This window comes from Corvus hawaiiensis, chromosome 3 (assembly GCF_020740725.1).
Source record: "Corvus hawaiiensis isolate bCorHaw1 chromosome 3, bCorHaw1.pri.cur, whole genome shotgun sequence".
NCBI classification, from domain to species: Eukaryota; Metazoa; Chordata; class Aves; order Passeriformes; family Corvidae; genus Corvus; species Corvus hawaiiensis.
Window position 1 is genome coordinate 77,877,185 of NC_063215.1, and position 20,704 is coordinate 77,897,888.

General features: G+C 39.9%; 1 protein-coding gene across 2 annotated transcripts; it reads left to right on the forward strand.

The window, feature by feature from the left end:
• The first annotated feature begins 1,584 nt into the window (after positions 1 to 1,584).
• On the forward strand, positions 1,585 to 20,700 carry SFT2D1 (SFT2 domain containing 1). 2 transcript variants are annotated; one of them, XM_048297041.1, is made up of 8 exons: positions 1,585 to 1,743; positions 7,749 to 7,835; positions 9,616 to 9,698; positions 13,100 to 13,181; positions 15,568 to 15,603; positions 16,358 to 16,416; positions 17,755 to 17,784; positions 19,985 to 20,700. In XM_048297041.1, the coding sequence occupies exons 1-8, from the start codon at positions 1,681 to 1,683 to the stop codon at positions 20,022 to 20,024; spliced, it is 480 nt and encodes a 159-aa protein (XP_048152998.1). In that variant the 5' UTR covers positions 1,585 to 1,680; the 3' UTR covers positions 20,025 to 20,700. The 2 variants fall into 2 exon arrangements, with proteins under 2 accessions (XP_048152998.1, XP_048152999.1); XM_048297042.1 differs by lacking the exon at positions 1,585 to 1,743 and adding an exon at positions 4,711 to 4,817.
• The last annotated feature ends 4 nt before the right edge of the window (positions 20,701 to 20,704 follow it).

The window sequence follows — 20,704 nt, forward strand, 5'->3', positions numbered from 1 at the left end:
CCGCCTGCAGGGTCATGGTTATATTGTTCCCTTATACACTGTCCTCCCTGCTCAGGTCCTCACAAGGTACGGCAATGCTGCCTGCCTCAGGTGACATTTTGCCATGTCTGCAAGTGTTTCTCCCATTATTAATTTTAGCCTTGACCTAAAGCTTCCTGAGATGCCAATGGCCTGTCATCAGGTTGGAAAGGTATAGTTTGTGTCCAAATGTTTCACCTAAAAGCCACGGTAGAAGGCACATAGGAAACTTCCTAAGTGTGTGTGGGGAGGGGAGGAGGGTGGGAAGGGAAGGTTTCTGTCCTAAGAGCCTCACGGGGTGCTCTGCTGCCCGGGCTTTTATCAAATTTCATTCACACAGCAGCAGGTTACCCAGCCATTATCACTCATCTTCCTCTTCTGCCCCAGCCTACGCTGCTGCCTGCTGTCACTTTGCAAGCACCTGGACCCCTTCCCCCAGCCACCAGCCTCATTCCCCCCCAAATGACCCAGACCAGTGCTGAGGTGTTCGTCCAAAGGCCGGTCAAACAGCAGAGGCACACATGCAGGAACAGCCCCAGGGGGCACAGAGGCAGCGTCTGAACAGAGCAGGACAGGGAAGACTTACATGGAATGACCAGGCTTGAACAGAGTGGATGGAGGATGGAATGTCGCTGGGAACGAGCAGGCAAAGCTATGACACAGCACCGCGTGACGGCCTCTGCCATACTCCTTCCTCCAGGGGCAGAGGCTAACAGACCACACAGCGCCACACTGCAAGTCTCTGGGAAAAGGTGTTTACACCTAATGCCATTTCTCTGTACCCCACCCATTCTAGCTGGGAGAACACCTGGCTTGCTCCCAAGTGGGTGCTGGAGACCTCAGGCACCCCCAGTTGAAGGAGGGCCGAGGCTGTTGGCGCTGGGGCTCGCAGTGTGCCTGCCGGCTGACAGTGAGTGACCAAACGCTCGGCCCGCCTGCACCGTGCCCGTGGAACAGCCAGGCCAAGCTGGACACCGCCGGCTGCTCGGAACCACGCTGTGCTCCAGGGTCATCCTAGAGCACACGGCACAGGATTGCATCCAGATGGTTCTTGAAGACCTTCAGTGAGGGAAACTACACAACCTCTCGGGCCAGTCTTCCAGTGCTGGGTCAACTGCATAGTAAAGAACTTCTTCCTAGTATCCAGGTGGGACTTCCTGTGCATCAGTTGAAGAGCCAGGCTCTGCTCGGTGGTGCCAAGCAATAGGACCAGAGGCGATGGCAGGAAACTGATGCTCAGGAATTTCCACCTGAACACGAGGTGCCCCAGCGTGTCCTAATGCGGTTTTACCGGAGCCCTGCGCACCCACGGTGCTGTGTTCTGTGTTCAGCGCGCTCATGAGAATCACGCTGCTGTGCGAAGGCCGATTCTGCGGGCGACGATGAAGCCGGGGTCAGGCTGAAAAAGCCATTCTTCCTCCCCGGTGCCTCCAGTGAGGGCTACACCGGGGCCCCCTCGCCCCACCCGCGCACTCGGCTGGGCGGCGGGGCCAGCGCCGTCCCACGGGGATGCTGCGGAGCGGCCCGGAGTGCGCAGGCGCGGCCCCGCCACCGCCTCGGGGCGCGCGTCACTTCCCGGTTGGGCCGGCGGCCCGTGGTGGAGCGCGGCCCCGTCCCGCCCCATCCCGACCCCCGGCGCGGCCCTGCGCAGGGAGGGCCGGCATGGAGAAGCTGCGGCGGGTGCTGGCCGGGCAGGACGACGAGGAGCAGGGACTGACGGCGCAGGTACGGCTCGGCGGGAGCCCGCTCTCCCTCCCCCTCCCCGGCGCGGGGCGCGCGGGGGTCGAGCGGCGCTGGAGCCTCCCCGCGCCGGCCCCGTCCCCAACCCCATCCCCATCCCGGTGTCCGTGGCTCGGGCGCTGCCGTGTTCCCCACCCTGCCTTCCTTCGTCCCCGGCCTGCGCACACGCACACCCCGCTTCCTGGTGCCTGCCCGACCGGGGCAGAGATGGGCAGGCGAAGGAGGGAGCAAAGTTTGCGGCGTGCGCCGTCGGACGAGGGTTGTGGGTAGCAGGCCCTGCCCGGAGGATGGGTTTTGGCGAATTCCTGGTGTGTGAAGCTTTTGGCTGTGTTGGTGACTTGGGGTCCTTTGGTTTCTGCGAAGTCTTCTTGTGCTTAGGCAGGGAATTCGGACCGCATAACACACTGCTCCCTTCCAACCCTACTGATTCTGCGATTCAGTGTAAATTGCTTCTCCATTCCCCTATGCCCTTAAATTTGCAAAAGCAAGGGTTTTCTTTAGACGTTTTATGTATATTCTGCTGAAGTTACTTTTTGCCCCTTACTCCTTAAGTGTGGCTTAATTTTTCTGTTTCGTTCCCACTATCTTCCTCATCGTCAGGGGGTTTTTTTTGTTTCGTTTTTACTGTGTTTGAAGACCATGCATTCCTGAGAATTAATCTCTAGGTTGAAATAAAGCTGCGCATGCTTACAAAGAACCATTCATTCCCTCTGCTCCCTCTCAATTCATGTGACTGCAGGTCAAAGTGCCCTACATCAAGGAATATCTTGATACTACTCGCTACTTAGAGGGTGCTGGAGCGTGGTGGAGGAGGTTGGAACGTAGCTGGGATCTGAGCTGCAGCTCACAAACCTTGGTGAACCAGCACAGCCTGAGCACAGCTGGCATAATATTAGTTCTAGCAGCTTGCTGCTGATACGCATCACTTAGTTTTGCACTGAGTTGCTGTTGGTCTTCAAGGTTCATGAGTTTGGCTTCTCTGCCACAGCAAAGCAGCTAAATTGTGTCCACTGATTCTGGAAGCAGTGTAGAATCCGTGCCCTTTCACACCAGAACTGGCTGCCAGCATTTTGGAGGTATGCTTCACCTGGTGTTCTCAGGATTATCAAGGAAATACTTACATTTCTGCTAATCTCAGTTCAGTTCCAAGAGAATTATTCTGCCATCACCAGGCACATTTCATGTGAGGCACATGTGATAGTTGTTTTAAGGTGGCAATCAGTAGATAAATGCCTACATAGTTAATGTTTTTATATTTGAGGTGTATTTCCTGAGGAGATAGCTAAGAATGTGCTAATTTGTTAAATGTCAGTAATTAAACTATATATGATTTCACTATTGCATGTAATGATACCGTTATAGCCAGAAAAGACTTTAAATAAGAAAAATCTGCCTATACTTAAAACCTATCCAGTACCTGATAGAAGAAGACTTTTAAATGTGTCTTTGGTGCAGTGCAAAGTAGCTTCATGCTGAGATGAACCAGAGAGCTCTTTAAAATAAATAAATACCCCTTGACTTAAGAAAAAAGTCCAGTGATTAGGTCAGGCAATTTTTCAGCTGTATTTTTCTCTCAAGGTAGCACTGTGTTTGTAGAACCGTGGAAATCAAGCCTCTTTTTTAGAGAGGAAATTCATACGTGACGTTCACTAAAGCTGGAGCTGAGTGGTGCTGACTATTTTTAAAGTGTGTGCATTAGAGCAAAAAAGTCTGTGCACCCATGCAGAGAGGAACACTTGGTAAGAGGTAGGGCTGTGAAAGAACATGTGAGGGTATGCACTGTCTGTGTAAAATCTTGAGCGATTTTAATGATCTCTCTGGAGACAAGTCATGTGTTTGGTTGAAAACAATGCTCCTCTCTTTGGAGTATCTGATAGTTGTGTAATAGCCATCATATGGTTCAAGTCCATAGATATATCTGTATTCTATCCCTTGATTTTTTGCAGAACCATTATCATGAAGTCAGTAGTCATTCCTGCTAAGTAGAAGACAAGTCTATAATGAAATAACTCTGGTATGATTCAGTGAAGTCTTTTTGTACTTTCTAAACTCTTCAGCTGTTGTTTCTTGCTGCAATTAGATCCATTATTCTAAATATATATATAAAAAAATTAAAGGAATTCCTTACCAAAAAGATCAATAATAAATAGTAAGTGTAGCAGTGTTATGATGTTTTCAGGGCAGCCTTATGCTGTTTAGTTTTATCAGCACCAAAACTAATATAAAATCAGTCCGTGTGACAGCTGACAGCTGCTTAAACACTCGACAAGATTTCAACAAAGAGGAATAGACCAGGTATTTATAATATTTTCATAAGAAAATGTATATTACATTTCCTATATTTTACTCTCAAGTGCTGATAGAAATACAAATAAGGAGGCCTGTTAGGGAAAGATGAAAATATATCTCTATAAATATTTTTTTCCTTGTGGCTTAGAAACTCAATGCTGCAAATTTACTCAGTGTCTCTTTGAATTTTCTCCATTACTTGCATATTTACCATTGAGAAAAGGTGTAATTGTTAGCTTCTAGAATAGTAAAACAAAGTGGTTATGTTTCTCTGTTTGCCTACATGGAAAGCTGTTATAAGATCATTAATATGTGGGGGGAGCCTAGGTGAATGTTCAGAGCTACAAGAAATATTTTTCATCAAAAGCAGCCTTGTGGATTATCATTCATATTGTTTGTTGTGTGTCCATTGCAAACTGTTCAGCAATGATGCTGTTACTGGCACTTCTAACTTGTATATCAGACTATTGCAAGACTGTTCCTTATGTTTCAGAAAGTCCCCCTTCCAGATTCCAGTCACTTATTTTATATAGTATTTGCTTGAAATATCCTGTGAATAAAAAGCTTTGCTTCTTGCCCAGGAATTTGGCATTAAAGTTTAGCACTAAAAAACTAAGGATTTCCTTTTGTTGATTTCAGTTTAATTTTTCTTTTTCTTGTTAGAAACAAGCTGATAAACCATATAGGAAGAAGGGTATGTTTTGCAGGAACTCCCTTGCCACCACTACTGTGTAGTCCTCCACATGAACTACAGATGTGGAACATGCCTGGTAATTTTTTCAGTCTCCTAAATAAAAGCTTTTGCTAATGCAAATATCATAGACTGCAATGCCAACTCTTTTTGTCTGAAATCTGGGATTAGCTGTATAATTTATGTCAGACACGCACAAAAAAATCTTTATCACCTTTACGTTGTTTCCTGCTTTTTTTGCAAGGGTAGTTTAGATGTACTTTTTTTTAGGGTTCATAGTCCCTAAGAACCTAAGTTGTTACTTCAGCATGTCTCATCGCCCCTAGTATAGGAATTACTGCCTGCAGCACGTGTGGCAGGATATGTGCAGTGTCAGATCTTCAGCTTCTGGAGTGAGCCTGGCATTTTAGCACAAGCTGTGGTTTACTCAGTTGAACTGTGTATCTGTAACTCAACTTTTGCAGCAAGGTGCTTCACCGCAGGGTTGAAACAGGCGTCTTGGAAAGGTAATGAGTCCCATTGCTTCCATGAAACCCAAAAGGTGTAAGTTGTAGATAGGAAGGGACCCACAAGGACCATCGAGTCCGGTTCCTGGCCCTGCCCAGCACCATCCCCAAGAGGCACAGCACCATCCCTAAGAGCCACACCATGTGCCTGAGAGCATTGTCCAAATGCTTCTTGAACTCTCTCAGGCTGGTGCTGTGACCACTGCCCTGGGGAGCCTGTTCCAGTGCCCAGCCACCCTCTGGGTGAAGAACTTTTACCTGATATCCAGCCTAAACCTCCTGTAACAGTTTCTGCTGTTCCCTCGGGTCCTGACTCTGGTCACCACAGAGAAGAGATCAGTGTCTTCCCCTCTGCTTCCCCTCATAAGGAAGCTGTAGACTGCAATAAGGTCTCCCTCAGTCCTCTTAGGTATCAGGGACTAAGAAAATGCATTACCAGATCCCCAGTTTTGGGATTTCAAACATTGCATTAAATAGGTTCAGCTTGACAATATAAATGGTGACATCACCTGGAATGGTTGGAGGATGAGCCTTCATTTTCTTCCTGTAGTTCATGTGGATATATTGTCAATCGAAGTTTTTAAGAGTTAAATCCATAAAATGTATCTAACTTTTTGGGGTTTGTGGCATTTTTTTGCTCCAAGCCTTTGTGTGGTTCTCTTAGTTCTTGTGCTGTTTTTTTTTTTTTTTGTTTTTTTTTTTTGTTTTTTTTTGGTTTGTTTTTATTTTTTCACCTCTTAACTGTTAGGGATTTAAATGAAGATAAAGCTATTTTCGAATTTATTTGAAGAATGAAATGTCCTGGTAGTCACTTCAGGAGCACTGTCAGATATTAAGATTAGAAGAGCAGTAAGTGGCAGCAATGAGCCTGATGCACCTGAATAAATTATTGGTCTTCATCCTTTCCCTGTTTTCTAGGCAATCTGAAATGTGTGTGTTGGGTTTACTGATAGTATGGCCTATCTACACTTCATTTCTGAACATGGATGGAAAGAATTTTTACTCTTTTTTTGTGTTTGCATGCTTATGATTAGTTGCATGAATAGGTGTAACTAAAGGCATGATTGAAATGGGTATCTTCAGCTGTGTCCTACCAGCTATTCCTACTCTTAAATGCGCAGGCATTCAGGACTATGACTGTCAAATATGATTTAAAATACTTAGCCATTGTTCAGTTACTGTTTTTGTCTGTTTCTTTAATGCATACATAAGGATAAAGTGTCGGACCTAACAAGGTAAGCTGCATCTTCTGAGCTTTGAGAAGTTCTGTCATCACAGCACCTGTATGTGAGCGTGCGTGCAGCACTTTTTTTATTAAACTAGATATAGTTTCTTCATTTGTAGAGATGTGAAATTGTTCTAAGCAGTAACAGATTTCCTTGGTTCATTGACCACTGCCTGAAAGAGAATTTTCTCAAGAGATAAGAAGAAATACCATATTCATTGGCTGGGAAAGGCCTATCATGTATATTTGGTTAATAAGACTTGATTAAAATACCTGTTGACTCGAAAACAAGAGAGCAGATTTGCCTGTGACATCTAAACAAATAGGAAAGTTGGTTTTTTAAAGTAATTTTATGTAAGCTGAAGCAACACTTCACTTAATAGGCCGGTTTAGAATAGAAAGTACATTTAATTGTAGTGACCGGGAGTAAACTGAAATTCATTGTTCTTACAGCATGGGTGGAGATGAGCTGAGGACATCTAACAAATCACTTCTGCTGAAAGGAGCCTTTCTGCCAGATACATGGCCCTGCCTCTTTCCTTACATCACCCCTGCTGCTTTTCTGACAGCTTGCAGAGCTGGCTTGGCTCCTTAGCAAGGTCATCAGAATAGAAGGAACACTAATTCTGTTCTCTTGTCATGAGTTGTGTCAGGTAGCTCAGCTCATTATGTTCTGGAGTCACTCTGGAGAAGCAGGAAGTGAAATATTCCCTTTCAGCAAGTTATCCTAGTCTGGTGAGACAAGCTGTGTTGATCTGCCTACACCCTCACCCTGTAAGGAGCAGTAATTGCAGTTGTAATGCTTGCAGTGGATACTGGCATTAATATGTACAAGGGATCCTCTTAGTAACAGGAAAAGGTGGTAATGTCTATAGGAACCTACAGTGTTGCACAAATAGATTAATTCCTCTGCAGATTGCTAGGAGGTCCACTCATTCTCTTGATTTGGTACAATTCTGACTATTTTCAATTGTGTGGTAATAAGAAAATCTGTTTGAAAGTGAAGCAGCAATTGCTTGCATGCCAGGATATGCCTTTATGGATTTTGTCTTTTTTCTTTGTTTGTAAATATGTTTCCACGTGTTCCAAATTGATAATATAATTTTGTAATATGAAAGAATTAATACACAAGCGACTCTTAAGCAAGGTAAAATAATTATTTCCAGCTAAAAAATTATTTTGTTTGAAATTCAGGAGTTTGGTGGTAAAGAAAAAAAACGTTCTTTAGATTGTTCAAAACTGGGTTTGTAATGCCTCTTTTTCCTCTCTTCCTATTAAGGTCCTTGATGCCTCAACGCTCAGCCTTGGTACTCGAGTCAAATGGTTTGGCATATGCTTTGTTGCTGGCATTTTGTGTTCTTTTCTTGTAAGTAAAGTTATTTTTTTCTTTGTGCTTTATTACTGTTCTACAGCTGAACCTCATTCACATTCCTACTTTCTATGTGATTCTGTGTTTGCTTTATCCTGTATTCTAAATTTTGTATGCATTTATTTAAGTGGACATTAAATGTATAATTGGCTGTTGATCTCTAAATTATGATTTTGGCTGTTTTTCTTCCAACTACAGAAGAGAGCATTTTTATTGTAGCATAATACATTTTCTTACTAAAAGGCTTGGACACTGACAAAATAGGATATATTTTTTGTAATTTGTGTATTAGGAAAGAGGTGTGTACCCATTTTACTTTTATTCTCTCTAATAAAGGGATAAAAGAGGGGGGAAGCTTGAAAGGTTTTTAAAAGCTGAAGAAACCACATGTGTAGCATGTCACACTCAACAAATCAAGGTGATGACTGTGGTTGTGTGTTGACACTTGAAAAACCTGCTGCACTCCTGCTGGTTTTAAAGTCAGCAAATCATTTGTTCATTCCTGAACTTTAGGGGCTGGCAGGAGTCTCCAGCCTGCAGTTAAGAGTTGAGATCTCTTAATTGCTTGGGTCTGTCAAAATCAGGCACAGGTAACTTGCACTAGAAAGCAGTTTTTCAGCTGCATGGAAATTCCCAGAAGAAGGTGAAAAAACATGGGGGAAGTCCTCCCTCTTTTCCTTCCTCCCCTTTATCTCTCCCCTTCCTGTCCTCCCTCTGTCTTTCTTCCTCTTTTCCTTTTACCACAGATTTCCACTGAAATTGCAATTGAGTAGAATGCAGTTGCTTTTTTGTTTGGTTGGGTTTTTTCAGGACAGTGTGCAGATCACAGTTTGTTTTGCTTCTAGTTGAGGCTCTATTTAGGCTCCGACAGGCTGAGAATGTTGGGTCTGTACAGCCTGTAGAACAGAAGGTTGTATGGAGACCTCATAGCAGCCTTCCAGTATCTAAAGGAGACCTACAGGGAAGCCCGGAAGGGGCTCTTCATCAGGAGCCGTAGTGATAGGACAAGGGATAACGGGTACAAATTGAAAACAGGAAAATTTAAGTTAGATATATGGAAGAAATTCTTTATTGTGAGGCAGTAGAACAGGTTGTCCAGAGAAGTTGTGGATGCCCCATCCCTGGCAATGTTCAAAGCCAGGCTGAATGGGGCTGTGAGCCGCCTGGTCTAGTGGGAGGTGCCCCTGCCCATGGCAGTGGCGGTTGGATCTAGGTGATCTTTGAGGTCCCTTCCAGTCCAAACCGTGCTATGATTCCTTTTCTCCCTGATCATCATAGGTAGCTGTGATCAGCAGAAGGCTTTGGATTTTTTTAAGTTTAGCGGAGGGAAGAGATATCTGGAAGTAAGAGTTCTGAAATGTTTCTGTTCAGCCTCAGTGTGTATTTAGACTGCAAGTCCAAATGGTTGATTGGAGGAGAAAGGAGATAGTGAATATTAGTGCAGCTTTATGACATTTTATCTTGTGTGCAGAGGTGTAGGATGTACAGTGAGGCATTGTAACAAAAGCAAAAGTGTTGTGAATAGAATATGAACAGTAAACAAACATTGCCTAGTTGTAAAAATATCTGGAACTACAGTAAACCAACACATTGTCTGCCAGCAGGTGGCAATAGAAGTGTTCTGGGTAGTGACAGCTGCAACTCTGAGAGCAGTGTGCTCTGCTAGTATATGTCAGAATGATGCTCTTTGCAGTATGAAGTTGTATTTATAGACTATAAAAATCTAAATAAATTGACTTAACTGATTGCAAACATACCAATAACCTGTCTTTTATAGGGAACAGCATTGCTATGGCTCCCAAAGGGGATCAAACTTTTTGCAGTGTTCTACACCCTGGGAAATATTGCTGCACTAGCCAGGTATGATTTCTTAGTTATTGTTATTAGAAAAGTACCCTCCTTTTCAGCTACATTTCCATTTGCTTTTATTTTAGAGTGCTGTCTATGTCGCATATAAACAACATTGTTTCATATTGAAATGCTAATAACAAAAACTTGTTTGTTTTACAGTTTTGTTGTATATCAGTTATCTTACACGCCTCTTTGCGGACACATCACAACTGCTATCTAAAGTATGAGTAACAAATTGCTAGCTGAATGTTCTTTACTTTTTACAGCTAAATCCTTCTGCCAGGTATGTAAGTACTTCAGCTTCAGAAGCAAACTGGTAGTCTGCCCACTGTGTGGATTCCTTGTTACTGGAAGGAGCTTTTTGTTTTTAACAGAGAGATCATCCTGTTTCCAAGAAAACTCTTTCAAAAAGGAAACGTTCAGGAAATCCTTGTTTTGACTGTAAGGCTGAAGGCAGAATCTAAAATTGGTTCATAGTGTGTTTTTAAACTCTCTGTTTGGTTCTTTGAAGTGTTTCACATAACAGTCCTGAAATAATTTGCAGAAGAGGGCCTCTTAAAATTGAAAACTTTCCTTTCACAGTTTGAAAGACGCATAAGAAACAACTTAATGTCCATAAGGTATTTTCAGTTTCTGTTTGTCCTCCTCTTATTATCTTAGAGTAGTTGAGGCATGGTCATGGGACTCAAACCCCACGGAGTGTGGTCTTGACTTTCATGGACTCTATGACTTCACTCAAGTGACTTAATTCTTGAGTCAAAGCGTTGTTAATCTGTTGAAACTCAGGTAATGTGACATAAGCGTTAGAGAAACATGAAAGTGTACTGCTTTTCCTCAACAAATTTGTTAGGAGACAATAATTTCTATACTGACATTGAGTCTCAGTTGTAGAACTATTCCATCTCATACTAAAACAAGACAAAAAGTTGATAGTGGAGATAGGCAAGGCTAAGTGTTTGCCTTTCTCTCCCTTTTCTTACTCTTTATTCTTTGTTGTTGGTTTGGAGTAAGGTTTTTTGATTGTGTTGTTTTTACCTGGTACTTTGAGTGTGTTTTCACTTCTTAAAATTAAATGAGCATTTTAGAAACTTACTACTAATCGAGTCTAATTGAGTTAAGAGGAAAGTTTTTACAGACTAGTATTTCTTTTAGGAGAATGCTGGAAAACTTTAGTCTGGACTCCAGCTAAGATTAGAAGAGAAAAGAGGCCCCTTTTTCCTTCAGTAGTCCTTTGAGATATAAACAACAGGCAAGTGTGTTCTAAGAACAGTAGGAGATGACAATGAAGTCCCAAATTGACAAGCAGATTTAAACTTTTCTAGGCTCATTTGCAAGTCTGTATTTAAACCAAAGATGCAAACTCTTACTAGCCTGTTCAGTCCCCTCTAGATTGTTTTTACTGTCATTTTCTAACCATGCACATGAAAACAATGGTACTTACTTGATTATCCTCAGGGATGATGAGTATATCTCCTACAGAATGTGGTGTGTCTAAAAGAATTATTCTGTTTAACTGGAGGGTGTCTAGAATTTTTTCCCAGCCTTTCTTTCTGCTCCCTATGGAATCTCTTCTCATATCTGGAGAAACTCTTGTGGTGTCGGTCTTCTCAATGCCAATCAGATTACAAACAATGCATTTTGCTTTCTGTATTTTTTCTGCTTATTTCCTGTGGCCTAAACTTAACTGCTTTTTACCACCATATTTTCTTCATCTGTATTCTTCTACTAGCTAACTGATATTTTCTCCTAGTTCTTCACAGCCCCTTTTTTTTTGTCTTAATTTAATTTTATGGCCCAGCAGACAAGATGAAAAAATACTGAGAAGAATTTAGTTTGGATTGCAGTTAATTCAAAACTTTTCCTATCGAATTGTGAAAACTTTTTTCCATTTAATATGGACATTTGGGGTTTGTCTACATAAGATTAAAAAAAATGAAGGAGATACATGTGCAAAGTTGCTGGTAGGAGAACATTTGGATGTGGAAGATAGAGCTCTATTTACTGCTTGGAATGTGGATTCCCATATTTCTTCTATCTTAGGAGGCTTATTATTGGTTTCAGGAGGAAACTCTATCAAACTGTTCCCTGCTTCATTTCATATAAAACTGAATGACTAGAAAAGGAGTTAAACTGGGTTTTCTGCTCTGTAGTAAAGCATTCAGACTACCACAAGATTACAGGCATTTTAACTCATTAAATTGTTGTGTTTTCTACAAAGCAGAATGACAAGGAAGAGACTCATCTCAAATATTTGAGCCAGAGAATTACTCCTGAGGTTGTGAAATCTTAGTTCAGATGGCATTTCTTTGCATGAGAAGGTACAGCGTGTGGTGTTGCTGATGGTTTTCATTCTCCCTTCAAGTTAACTACTTAACTGCTACTGTAGTTAAGAGTAGAAAAAAGTAGGAAGATTAATACAAACTACTGAACTTTTTCCTGCCTTTTTGCTTGCTGAGTTTGACTAAAAGAGGTAGAGCTTCCCTGTAACCTTGATTGTAGCTACTTACATTCTGCCCAAGTAAAAAAAATCTATTGGGAAACAAGAATTTTCTACAGCAGGTTGGTCTTTGTAATCTTGACATTATTTTGGCAAGTCAGTTGTTATAAATAACAGCTTCAACAAAAAATTCACTAGACTTCAACTTGATAACCCTCTGCTATACTTATAGCAGAATGTTTTGTTTTGGTAATGTAAAAAGCTCTAACCACTGTATTTGCTCCCATTCTCTTTCCTCAAGTCTTGGATATGATCTCATTTACTTCTGCAGTTGAGTTTTCTCATCTTTTTTTTTTTCTATGTATTTTGGTGCTTGCCATCTTAAAATAACAATCAAAACATCTTTGACTACCCACCCATCTCTAAATTCATGTAGAGCTACTTATAGTCATTGTTTAATCTCCTACCATTTCGTGTCTCTTAATATGATTTAAATTTAACTGTAACTGCACTGCTTCCTTAATTGTCTTTATTTATAAATGGCATTCAGCACCATCAAACAGATTATTAGTGGAAATGTTTTTCTTCTTATTCAATAAAAGAGTTCATGAAAACTGATTTGCTTCTATGCTCTTCTGTTATTTCTTAAGTATATCCTTGTCACACTCTCTATCGTCTCTTATCTCAACCAATATAAGTGTTCTTGTATTTGCCTGTTACTTTTTTTTACTATGGTAATATTTTGGAAAGAATTTCGTGACCAAGGGTGACTCATAAACTGTTTCCAGGGCTAAATTCATGGAGTATTTCACCTTCTGTTCTAGTGAATCTCTGTTGCTAAGCACTGAAATATCTTTTTTTAAAGTCTTTGTAGTCATCTATCTGTTGGAAAACTGGTTAATTACCTACTGTCTTTTAGAAAGAGTTATTTGAAAGTGATTTACAATTTGTTTTGGTTTTTTTCTCCTATTAGTACATGTTTCCTGATGGGACCACTGAAGCAACTGAAAGCAATGTTTGATCCAAAACGATTAGTAGCTACAATTGTGATGTTGGTAAATATACTGGTTTTGTTTCCTTTTATTAAAAAAATGTATTTTCCATTAGCCTCAAAGCTAAATTTAATGCTTTTCTAAAGGGAGGTTACTTCTCAGTCTACCTCTTCATTCTGTTGAGAAATGACCATCAAATTGTTTAGCTTTGTATGTCACAAAGAGCATCTACCTCCTTTCTATGAATGTGTGTTTTTGTTGTTTATGATTTTTAAATTAATCATTTGGAGTAAAATGTTCTTTACTAAATATTTCTTAGTAAATTCTAATACCAGGTTAATTATTTTTAATTTATTTTCTAAAATATTTTCTTCAAGAACAAGGTGAGAGATTTTTTAGCTACTGTGAAAAGTCAGTGGTCACTAATTGTAGCTTGACAGTTGTTTGTTGGCTGCAGCTTGGTCTGTAAAGGTCAGTGGTTCAGAATCTTCAAAGCAATGAAGAAAATTAATTTATTTCCCCAAAGTCTGGGAGGCCACATGTTCGGCTTTGAGATGCTCCATTGTGACATCCCTGGCTCCTTTACTTCCATGACCATCATTTCTTCTTCCAGGAGGATGGAAAAAAACTTTCTCTCCAATATCAGAATTCCTATCCCAAAGGTCTATATTAGGTAGTTAAAACAACTTTGTCCCCTTGCTCCTTCTCTGTTTTATGCTTTTCTCTCTTGTTCCTACTGATTTGTTTCAACTTTTAATTTTGAGGTGTAGTTGGCTTTCCTATTCTCCCTATCATATAATTTGTTTTTCTAGTCGATTAGTGGGTAAGAATGTCTTCATAAATTCTTCTGGATGGCTGTCATATGGGGGTTGTATGTTCTTCCTCTCACACACCCACATTAAAAAAAAAGTTATAATCTCGTTTAAGAAGCTTACATTTCCCCAGGGGAAGTCACTTGGTCATTGCTTAGACTCCAAGCTTTGTTCAAGAGGTTTGTTTTGTGTTGTTTTAGTGGTGGTTTTTTTGTTGTTCTGTCATTATTTACAACTCATACCAAGTTACAAGTCCCAGCAAGTTAATGTTTTGTAGGCCTGAATTAAAATTGTGCAAGAATATCTCCAGTTCTCATAGAGTCTGTATTTGCTGAGCATGAATTCTCCAACAATTTACAGCTGTGGGCTTTTTCCAGTGAAACTGAGAGCCTAAGCCAGACACTTAAAACAGCAGGCACAAAGATCATTTTGCTCTGATGATCCTGTCATCCACCATGCTCAGACATGGTGACAAAGAAAAGAACTTGCTTTGAAGGCTGTAAAAACAAGACACATCAGGGAAATGGAAAGAGAACAGAGCAGAGCAAACATCACAGACCTACCTGTGCAGACCAGGCTACCAACAAAGTTGGGAAAAGAGAGAATGAAAGGTTTCATCTAATGGTGAACATGAACATTGGATGAGAGCTAAGGCTTTTAGTATGGAAATTTCAGTAAAACAGAGAAGAACTGGAAAATTAAAAGTTTTGAAAACTTTGGATGAATTTGGCTGTTTTAATCCCCATCGTAACACAAAACTAGAATTGTAGGCAGTTGAGGAGTCACAAACATGTTTGGAAAATTTCCAAAGAGTCTGTTATTTTTATTCCTTTCAATAAAACACCAACAAATTTTTTTTCAAGCGAAAATTAACTTGTAGTTTTGTTCTGTTTTCTACTATGTGTAATGACAAATGGAGGAAGCCAGATAAGATTTAGTGGAAAAGTTCTAACTGATGGTTAAGCTTGCAAAATGGTGTGATTATTTGGCATAGTAAACCATATCTTAGTAATGTTCCATCCAAAGTGTTAAAGCGCTTTGAACAAAGCTTCCTGTGAGCTTTTTCATTGTACCTGAGGCAGCTGCTCCGTAGCAGACTCTTCATTACTGTCAGAAGATGAAAAAGCACTGGCAGATGAGGCATAGCCTGTATTTGCCAGATACAGTAATTGAGAATGGTTGTTTTTAATAAGGGGTTGTTCCTAGCGGTGCACACATATTTCTTGTGAGAGACAGGTGTTACAAATACTAGGTTAAAATGATAGTATGTAGTGGAATAAGAGAGTAGCAGTTACCAGACTATTTGATTCCTTTCAATAAAGCTTTGTCATCTAAGCCCACCTCTTAACAGAACCAACACATAAGGGTGCACACACCAGGCTATACTCCTTCTGATTCCTGAGGTCAACTCCTGACTTGTCTTTCTTCTAAGACTTGTCTCAGCCCTTCTGGCCGTGAATACACCACTTTACATGGAGTTCATCATATAGTCACTGTACAACAGCCTTTGGCTCTGCTTGTTTCATAAGTTAATTTTCAAATGCTGATTGCCCACCGAAAACATGGAATCAGATACTGTACTTGCTTTGTTGTTTATTTGCAGTATTCATCCTTTTTTTTTTCTCTCCTCACCCCAGCTTTGCCTAATATTGACTCTGTGTGCTGTATTCTGGGTAAGTGAGAGTACTTTTCTCCTCTAAAAAGCAATCTAACTTCATTAGTACATTAATTGTATTGTAGCTTTAAGATACAGTTCAGTTGTGGAGGAAAGGTGAGCTCGTTGTGTGTGGTGATTTTGTTGTTGGCTGTGGTTGAGCTTAGGTGGAGCGATGAGCCTGCTGGCTGTAAAGCAAGTGCATCCTTCCACCTGCATGTGATGTAGATGAGTATGCAAAATCTAGAGCATCAGGTTCAGTCTGCAGACCTCTAGAATAAAAACTAAAGAAAAGCAAGTTAAAATACTGTTTCAGTGGTGCATACTTTTGTCAGAAAATATCAGAGAGTGTGTAGTCATCTTTAGAAGCCATGGATACAGAGTATTAAGCTGGTTAAGACAACGGAAAAAACCCAGAAGTATCTTCAAGCATCTTGGTTGAAAACTGTCTGTAGTTACATTCTGTAGAAGTAATTATGTCACTGGAATGAACTTCCATATTTGCAGAAGTACAGTGATGTGAGTGAGTGTTAACACTGGTGTTGTTAGGTGTTTTCAAAGCTAGAAAAGGTTTTCATAGCATGATGCTAATGGAGTGATGGATAAAATTAATGGAGAGTTGTTGGGAAAGAAATAACAAATTCAGAGAAGGAAATGTAGGCAATGTCAGTTAACTCAATTTTTGATTGAACAGACTGTGCCAATTGTTTACAGTATAGACTGGAGTGGTGCAAAATGAACTAACTTGCAGTATTTGCTTTATTTTTACTTAGTGGAACAAAAAAGGTTTGGCGATGTTATTCTGCATATTGCAGTTCTTGGCAATGACCTGGTAAGATTCTTAAAATTCCTTTTAATTTCTTCTCTCTGCCCCTACACCCGCATGATTATAAACCTATATATATATGATTCACATATAAGTGTGCCCAAATGCTAGCCTCAATCTGTTTTTCTCAGCTAGGTTGTGTAACTCCAGCAAAATCTATATTCAATCGTCTTGCAAAAATGGTAATATGAAGTATATTCTGCAATGTGTGAACTTATCTGAAGCCATACGAAAGGAATATATATGCAAAAAAATTTTCATGCTTTTTCTGTGTTGTGAAAGTAACAGTATAATCTCCTCTTTTTTGAATTCTAACTAATTTTTCATTTTTGAAGTGAAAGAAACTAAAAAACATTTTCCTAGGGTACGTCCTGCCCTGGGAATATACAGTGGCACTGGGTAAAGAGTGGGTGGATGTGGGAGGGTGAATTTAGTGCAGCAGGTACTGTGATGACCATGAGTATGCTCAGGGGCTGGGTTTGGCAGTGTGTGGGTGCAGTCAGGTGAATGCTTGCAAGCCTGGCAGAAGTTCTGGAAGTTACTGCTTTCTCCTCAGAGATACACGCTTTGTGTCCTTGTCTCAGGTGAATTACTTGGTGCTAGCTCTCAGGCAACCCAAGGTGACCACAGTTCTTGTTTGACCTTGCCCTATACACAGTCTATACTGCACGTGGGTCTGAGGACAAGGAACCATTTGTTCAGGACAGGGACTGCTGGGCATGGTGCTAGATAGAGGGAAGACGGCTAGCTCAGACTGTGCTGCACGTGTTTGCAGCAGACAGTTCACATTTGTTAAAGAGTCCTAGGGTTTGATCAGGCTGGGCATGAGAACAGAACACTGCCTGGAGGCTTGTGAGAAGCAGTTTTCAGAGAATAATAGATTTGTCAGCTGTCTGAGTGTCAGAATTGTGGAATATTATTTAAACTACAGCATGTATCTGTATTTAGTTACATATATAATATGATTAGATGTATGTTTGCGTAGTAATTTAGATTGTCTTTTAAACTGGAAAAATAAATCTGTTCCTTTTGGATTTGACAATATTAAGTCAGGGTTTTTTTTTTTAAGTTCATGTGCAATAGAAGTTATGAACTACATAAAAAAAAGAGAAGAAAACCCAACCAAACAAGGAAAAAGTAAACTACCAAGTCCTTGTCAATATGTTTAGTTCTTGTCCAAACATGTCATCTTTTCTCAGATAAGCATTAAATTGAATAGGTAACCTTGTTTAAAATTTTGTTACAACAGATTGCTTTTATTAATGCTGGGCTAAAGTGAAATAATTTGGTTCTAGGAGAGACTTGAACGCTCTGCAAATATACTTTTTTTCCTCTTTTTTTCAGGTATAGTCTGTCTTATATTCCTTTTGCAAGGTGAGTCTGCATAATAATTTCCATCTTAACAAAAGTCAGCTACCTTTATGCTGGCGGGAGGGGAAATACTTTATGTGTCTGGAAAAATATAACATCCTCCCTTTCTTTTAATTTTTAGAAAATGGCATAGCTGAACTTTAAAGTCATGCTTAATATAAGCTTTAAATAGAAGTACAATACATAGTAATTCTGTGTAATAAATTTTTCTCTAGTTTCCATCACTGGAAATATATCAAAGTTTTGTTTAAATTCTTCAATGATTTAGCAATATAGTGATGCAATAGTGACTTTTCTGTAACTAAAATTAAAGGTAGCTTATGGATCTGAGGTCCTAGTTAAAAGCAAACAAACAACATAGTGGCAGCTTCTGTTCCTATTTCCGAATTCCTCCATCATTTTTAGAAGGGGCAAAAGCAATGCTTTGTCTTTATTTTCATTCTGGCAAGCTTCTCTCTTCCCTTTCATTCTTGTGTGTACAAAAAGCGAATGAAAACAGACCAAACACATAGTGAAAACACATGCAAGTAATCAAATGTAAGAATCTGTTTTTTCTGTGATTCGTATAAAATGCTGTTTGGTCTTTCCAGAAGTGGTTTTTTTGGTTTTTTTTTGAAAGAATTAAGCACTTCAATATAGTGAGGTTTTCTGTAGTAGAAGTGTGGGGAAAAAGAATTCAAAGTATTGTCTACCTGTTTCAGCTGGTATTTTCCTGTAGCATTGCCAAAACACCTGTACTATGTTTTTTTAAAGCTTCAGATTTCATCTAGGAAGGATTTTTTCAAAGATAGTAGTTGATAATTACAGTGAATAAAAGAACTGAACTCAGGCTTCAAACCGTCGTTTTGCTATTTCTGACAACTCAAGCTGACCCAGTCAAAAGTAGTATTCTGAATTCTTGTGGCCAGGAGACAGTCTCAGTAGGTTCATTCCTTTTTTTTTCTCTTTTATTTTAATGGTCTGCTCTGTAGAGAAAGCACATTGAGCTTCTGGTCTCTCTGACATTTTCTTCCCTACCAACAGTACTTCTAAGTTCTGGGGAGAAAAACATGAGGTTATATGCACCAGTTAATTTCTTTGGGTTTATCTATCTATTAGATTTTAAGAGCCAAAGAACTGAATTTTATATAGACTGGTTTTGGTAACACTGTGATTTCTTTAGGGATTACTGAGTTATTTGCTAATTTGGAGTGGTATCATAAATATGTTGTATAGGCTGCCTTTCTTATGGGAACAGTGATTTAAACCGTGCTGAGTGCCAGAGAATAGTATTATGTCATTGTTTGAAGTATGCATTTCTCTTGATTTCAAAAAATTACCACTCCTTGGTTTAACTCCATTCATGGTTTGCTCTTCAGAACAATTTACTTGTTCGTGGGTTTATTGGGGTGGAGGTTGTTGGTTTCTGTTTGTTTTCTTTAGTTAATGGTAGCTCTCCAGTTGGCGTGGCAACAAAAAGCCCCACCAAACCAGATACAAATGAAAACAACAACAAATGCAACAAAACCAAAATGCATACAGCTAAGTGACTTTAAGGAGTGATGATAGTATGTTTCTTCTTTTTTTGAAACTGACTAGCAACAGAATACAAATTCCACTCCTTAGTAAGTTGTTACTTTTCTGGGAAAAGTTAAAATAAAGGAGACTAAAGTGAGTGATCTGAGTGTAACAATCAGAGAACAGAAAACAGTTTATTGTTGATTGAAAAAAAAGAACCCTCCAGATCTTCCAAACCTTAGGGCTGAATCAGCTCTCTCCATCCTGCACTGTCAGTGCACACTTTAACCCTTCAGCCTGTGCTTTATCCAACTCCGATGTGGCTTGGAGTCCTGGCAGCTGTGCCTTGCTGTGGATTGGGCGCTCCTCAGCTGTGCCCTTGCTGGGCAGCCCTTGCGCAGTCGGGCTCTGCCCTTTGCTCAGCCTCCCACGTGCTGCAGAGCAGTTCCCAGCACTGTGTCTGCATTTCAGCATGGGCTGCAATGCAAACAGCCTGGAAGAACCTCGGTACAGACCGGGCTGGAGCCTGGGCTTTAGCTGGTTTGGTAGAGCCACTCACACACAGATCCTGCACGTGATAAACTATTGCTATCTGTCTTTAGTTTCTGCCATGTTTATAATTGTAAATAGTTAATGGTTTAGATGCATAGAAACAAAATAACAAATATCCTCACTGACTTTTTTTTTCCTTTTTTCTTTTTTAAAGGGATGCTGTGATTAAATGCTTCTCATCCTGTCTAGGGTAAATTAAAACCCGGAACCACTATCCGCTTTAAAAGGCAACTTTTTTCCTCTGTAAATTTTGCTCAGAGAACTCTACTTTTCCACTTCTGAAATATCCAGTAGCAATTTAGTATTTTCCTTGCCTTTTGCACTTGGGAGATTAAATAGTTTTTACTAGAAACAGATTTTAACATAAATTTCAAGAATTATTTGTGTTTACCCTGGAACTTCCAGGCTTTTTTTTTTTTTAACAAAAAAGTACATTTAAATACTTTATGCAGAGTAGTTGTAACACTACTTTGTATCCAGTAACGGTTTATTCCCCAGTGGAGGTAAGTCACCAAGGTCTGGGTATGCATAAAGATTTCATTTATAGTTCTGTCTAAAATTTGCAATGTGCCATTGATGTTTGTATATTATCCATTGTATGCTTTTCCAAAGAGAGCGTTTTATAAACGTTGTAAAGATTTGGAAAGTTGTAATTAACTGCTCCTTTGAAATGCCTATACATGTGCCTTATGGAAAGAACTTAATGAGAATGTGAAAGGTGTGTTTAAAACCTGTTGGATTTTATTAAAAAGTTGTATTTTAAATGATTTAAAAAAAAAAAAAAAACTTTCATACCTAAATACTTTTTACTAAAAGAACTTATGGCTAATGTATAAATGAGACTTTTGAAATAAATTCATTTTAAAAGTGCCTA

Excerpts from the sequence above, each read along its gene's own strand:
- SFT2D1 (XM_048297041.1), top strand. The coding sequence starts at position 1,681 with ATGGAGAAGCTGCGGCGGGTGCTGGCCGGGCAGGACGACGAGGAGCAG. Across the intron at positions 13,182-15,567 it reads TAGCTACAATTGTGATGTTG|CTTTGCCTAATATTGACTCT; the intron begins GTAAATATACTG and ends TCCTCACCCCAG. Across the intron at positions 16,417-17,754 it reads CAGTTCTTGGCAATGACCTG|GTATAGTCTGTCTTATATTC; the intron begins GTAAGATTCTTA and ends TCTTTTTTTCAG.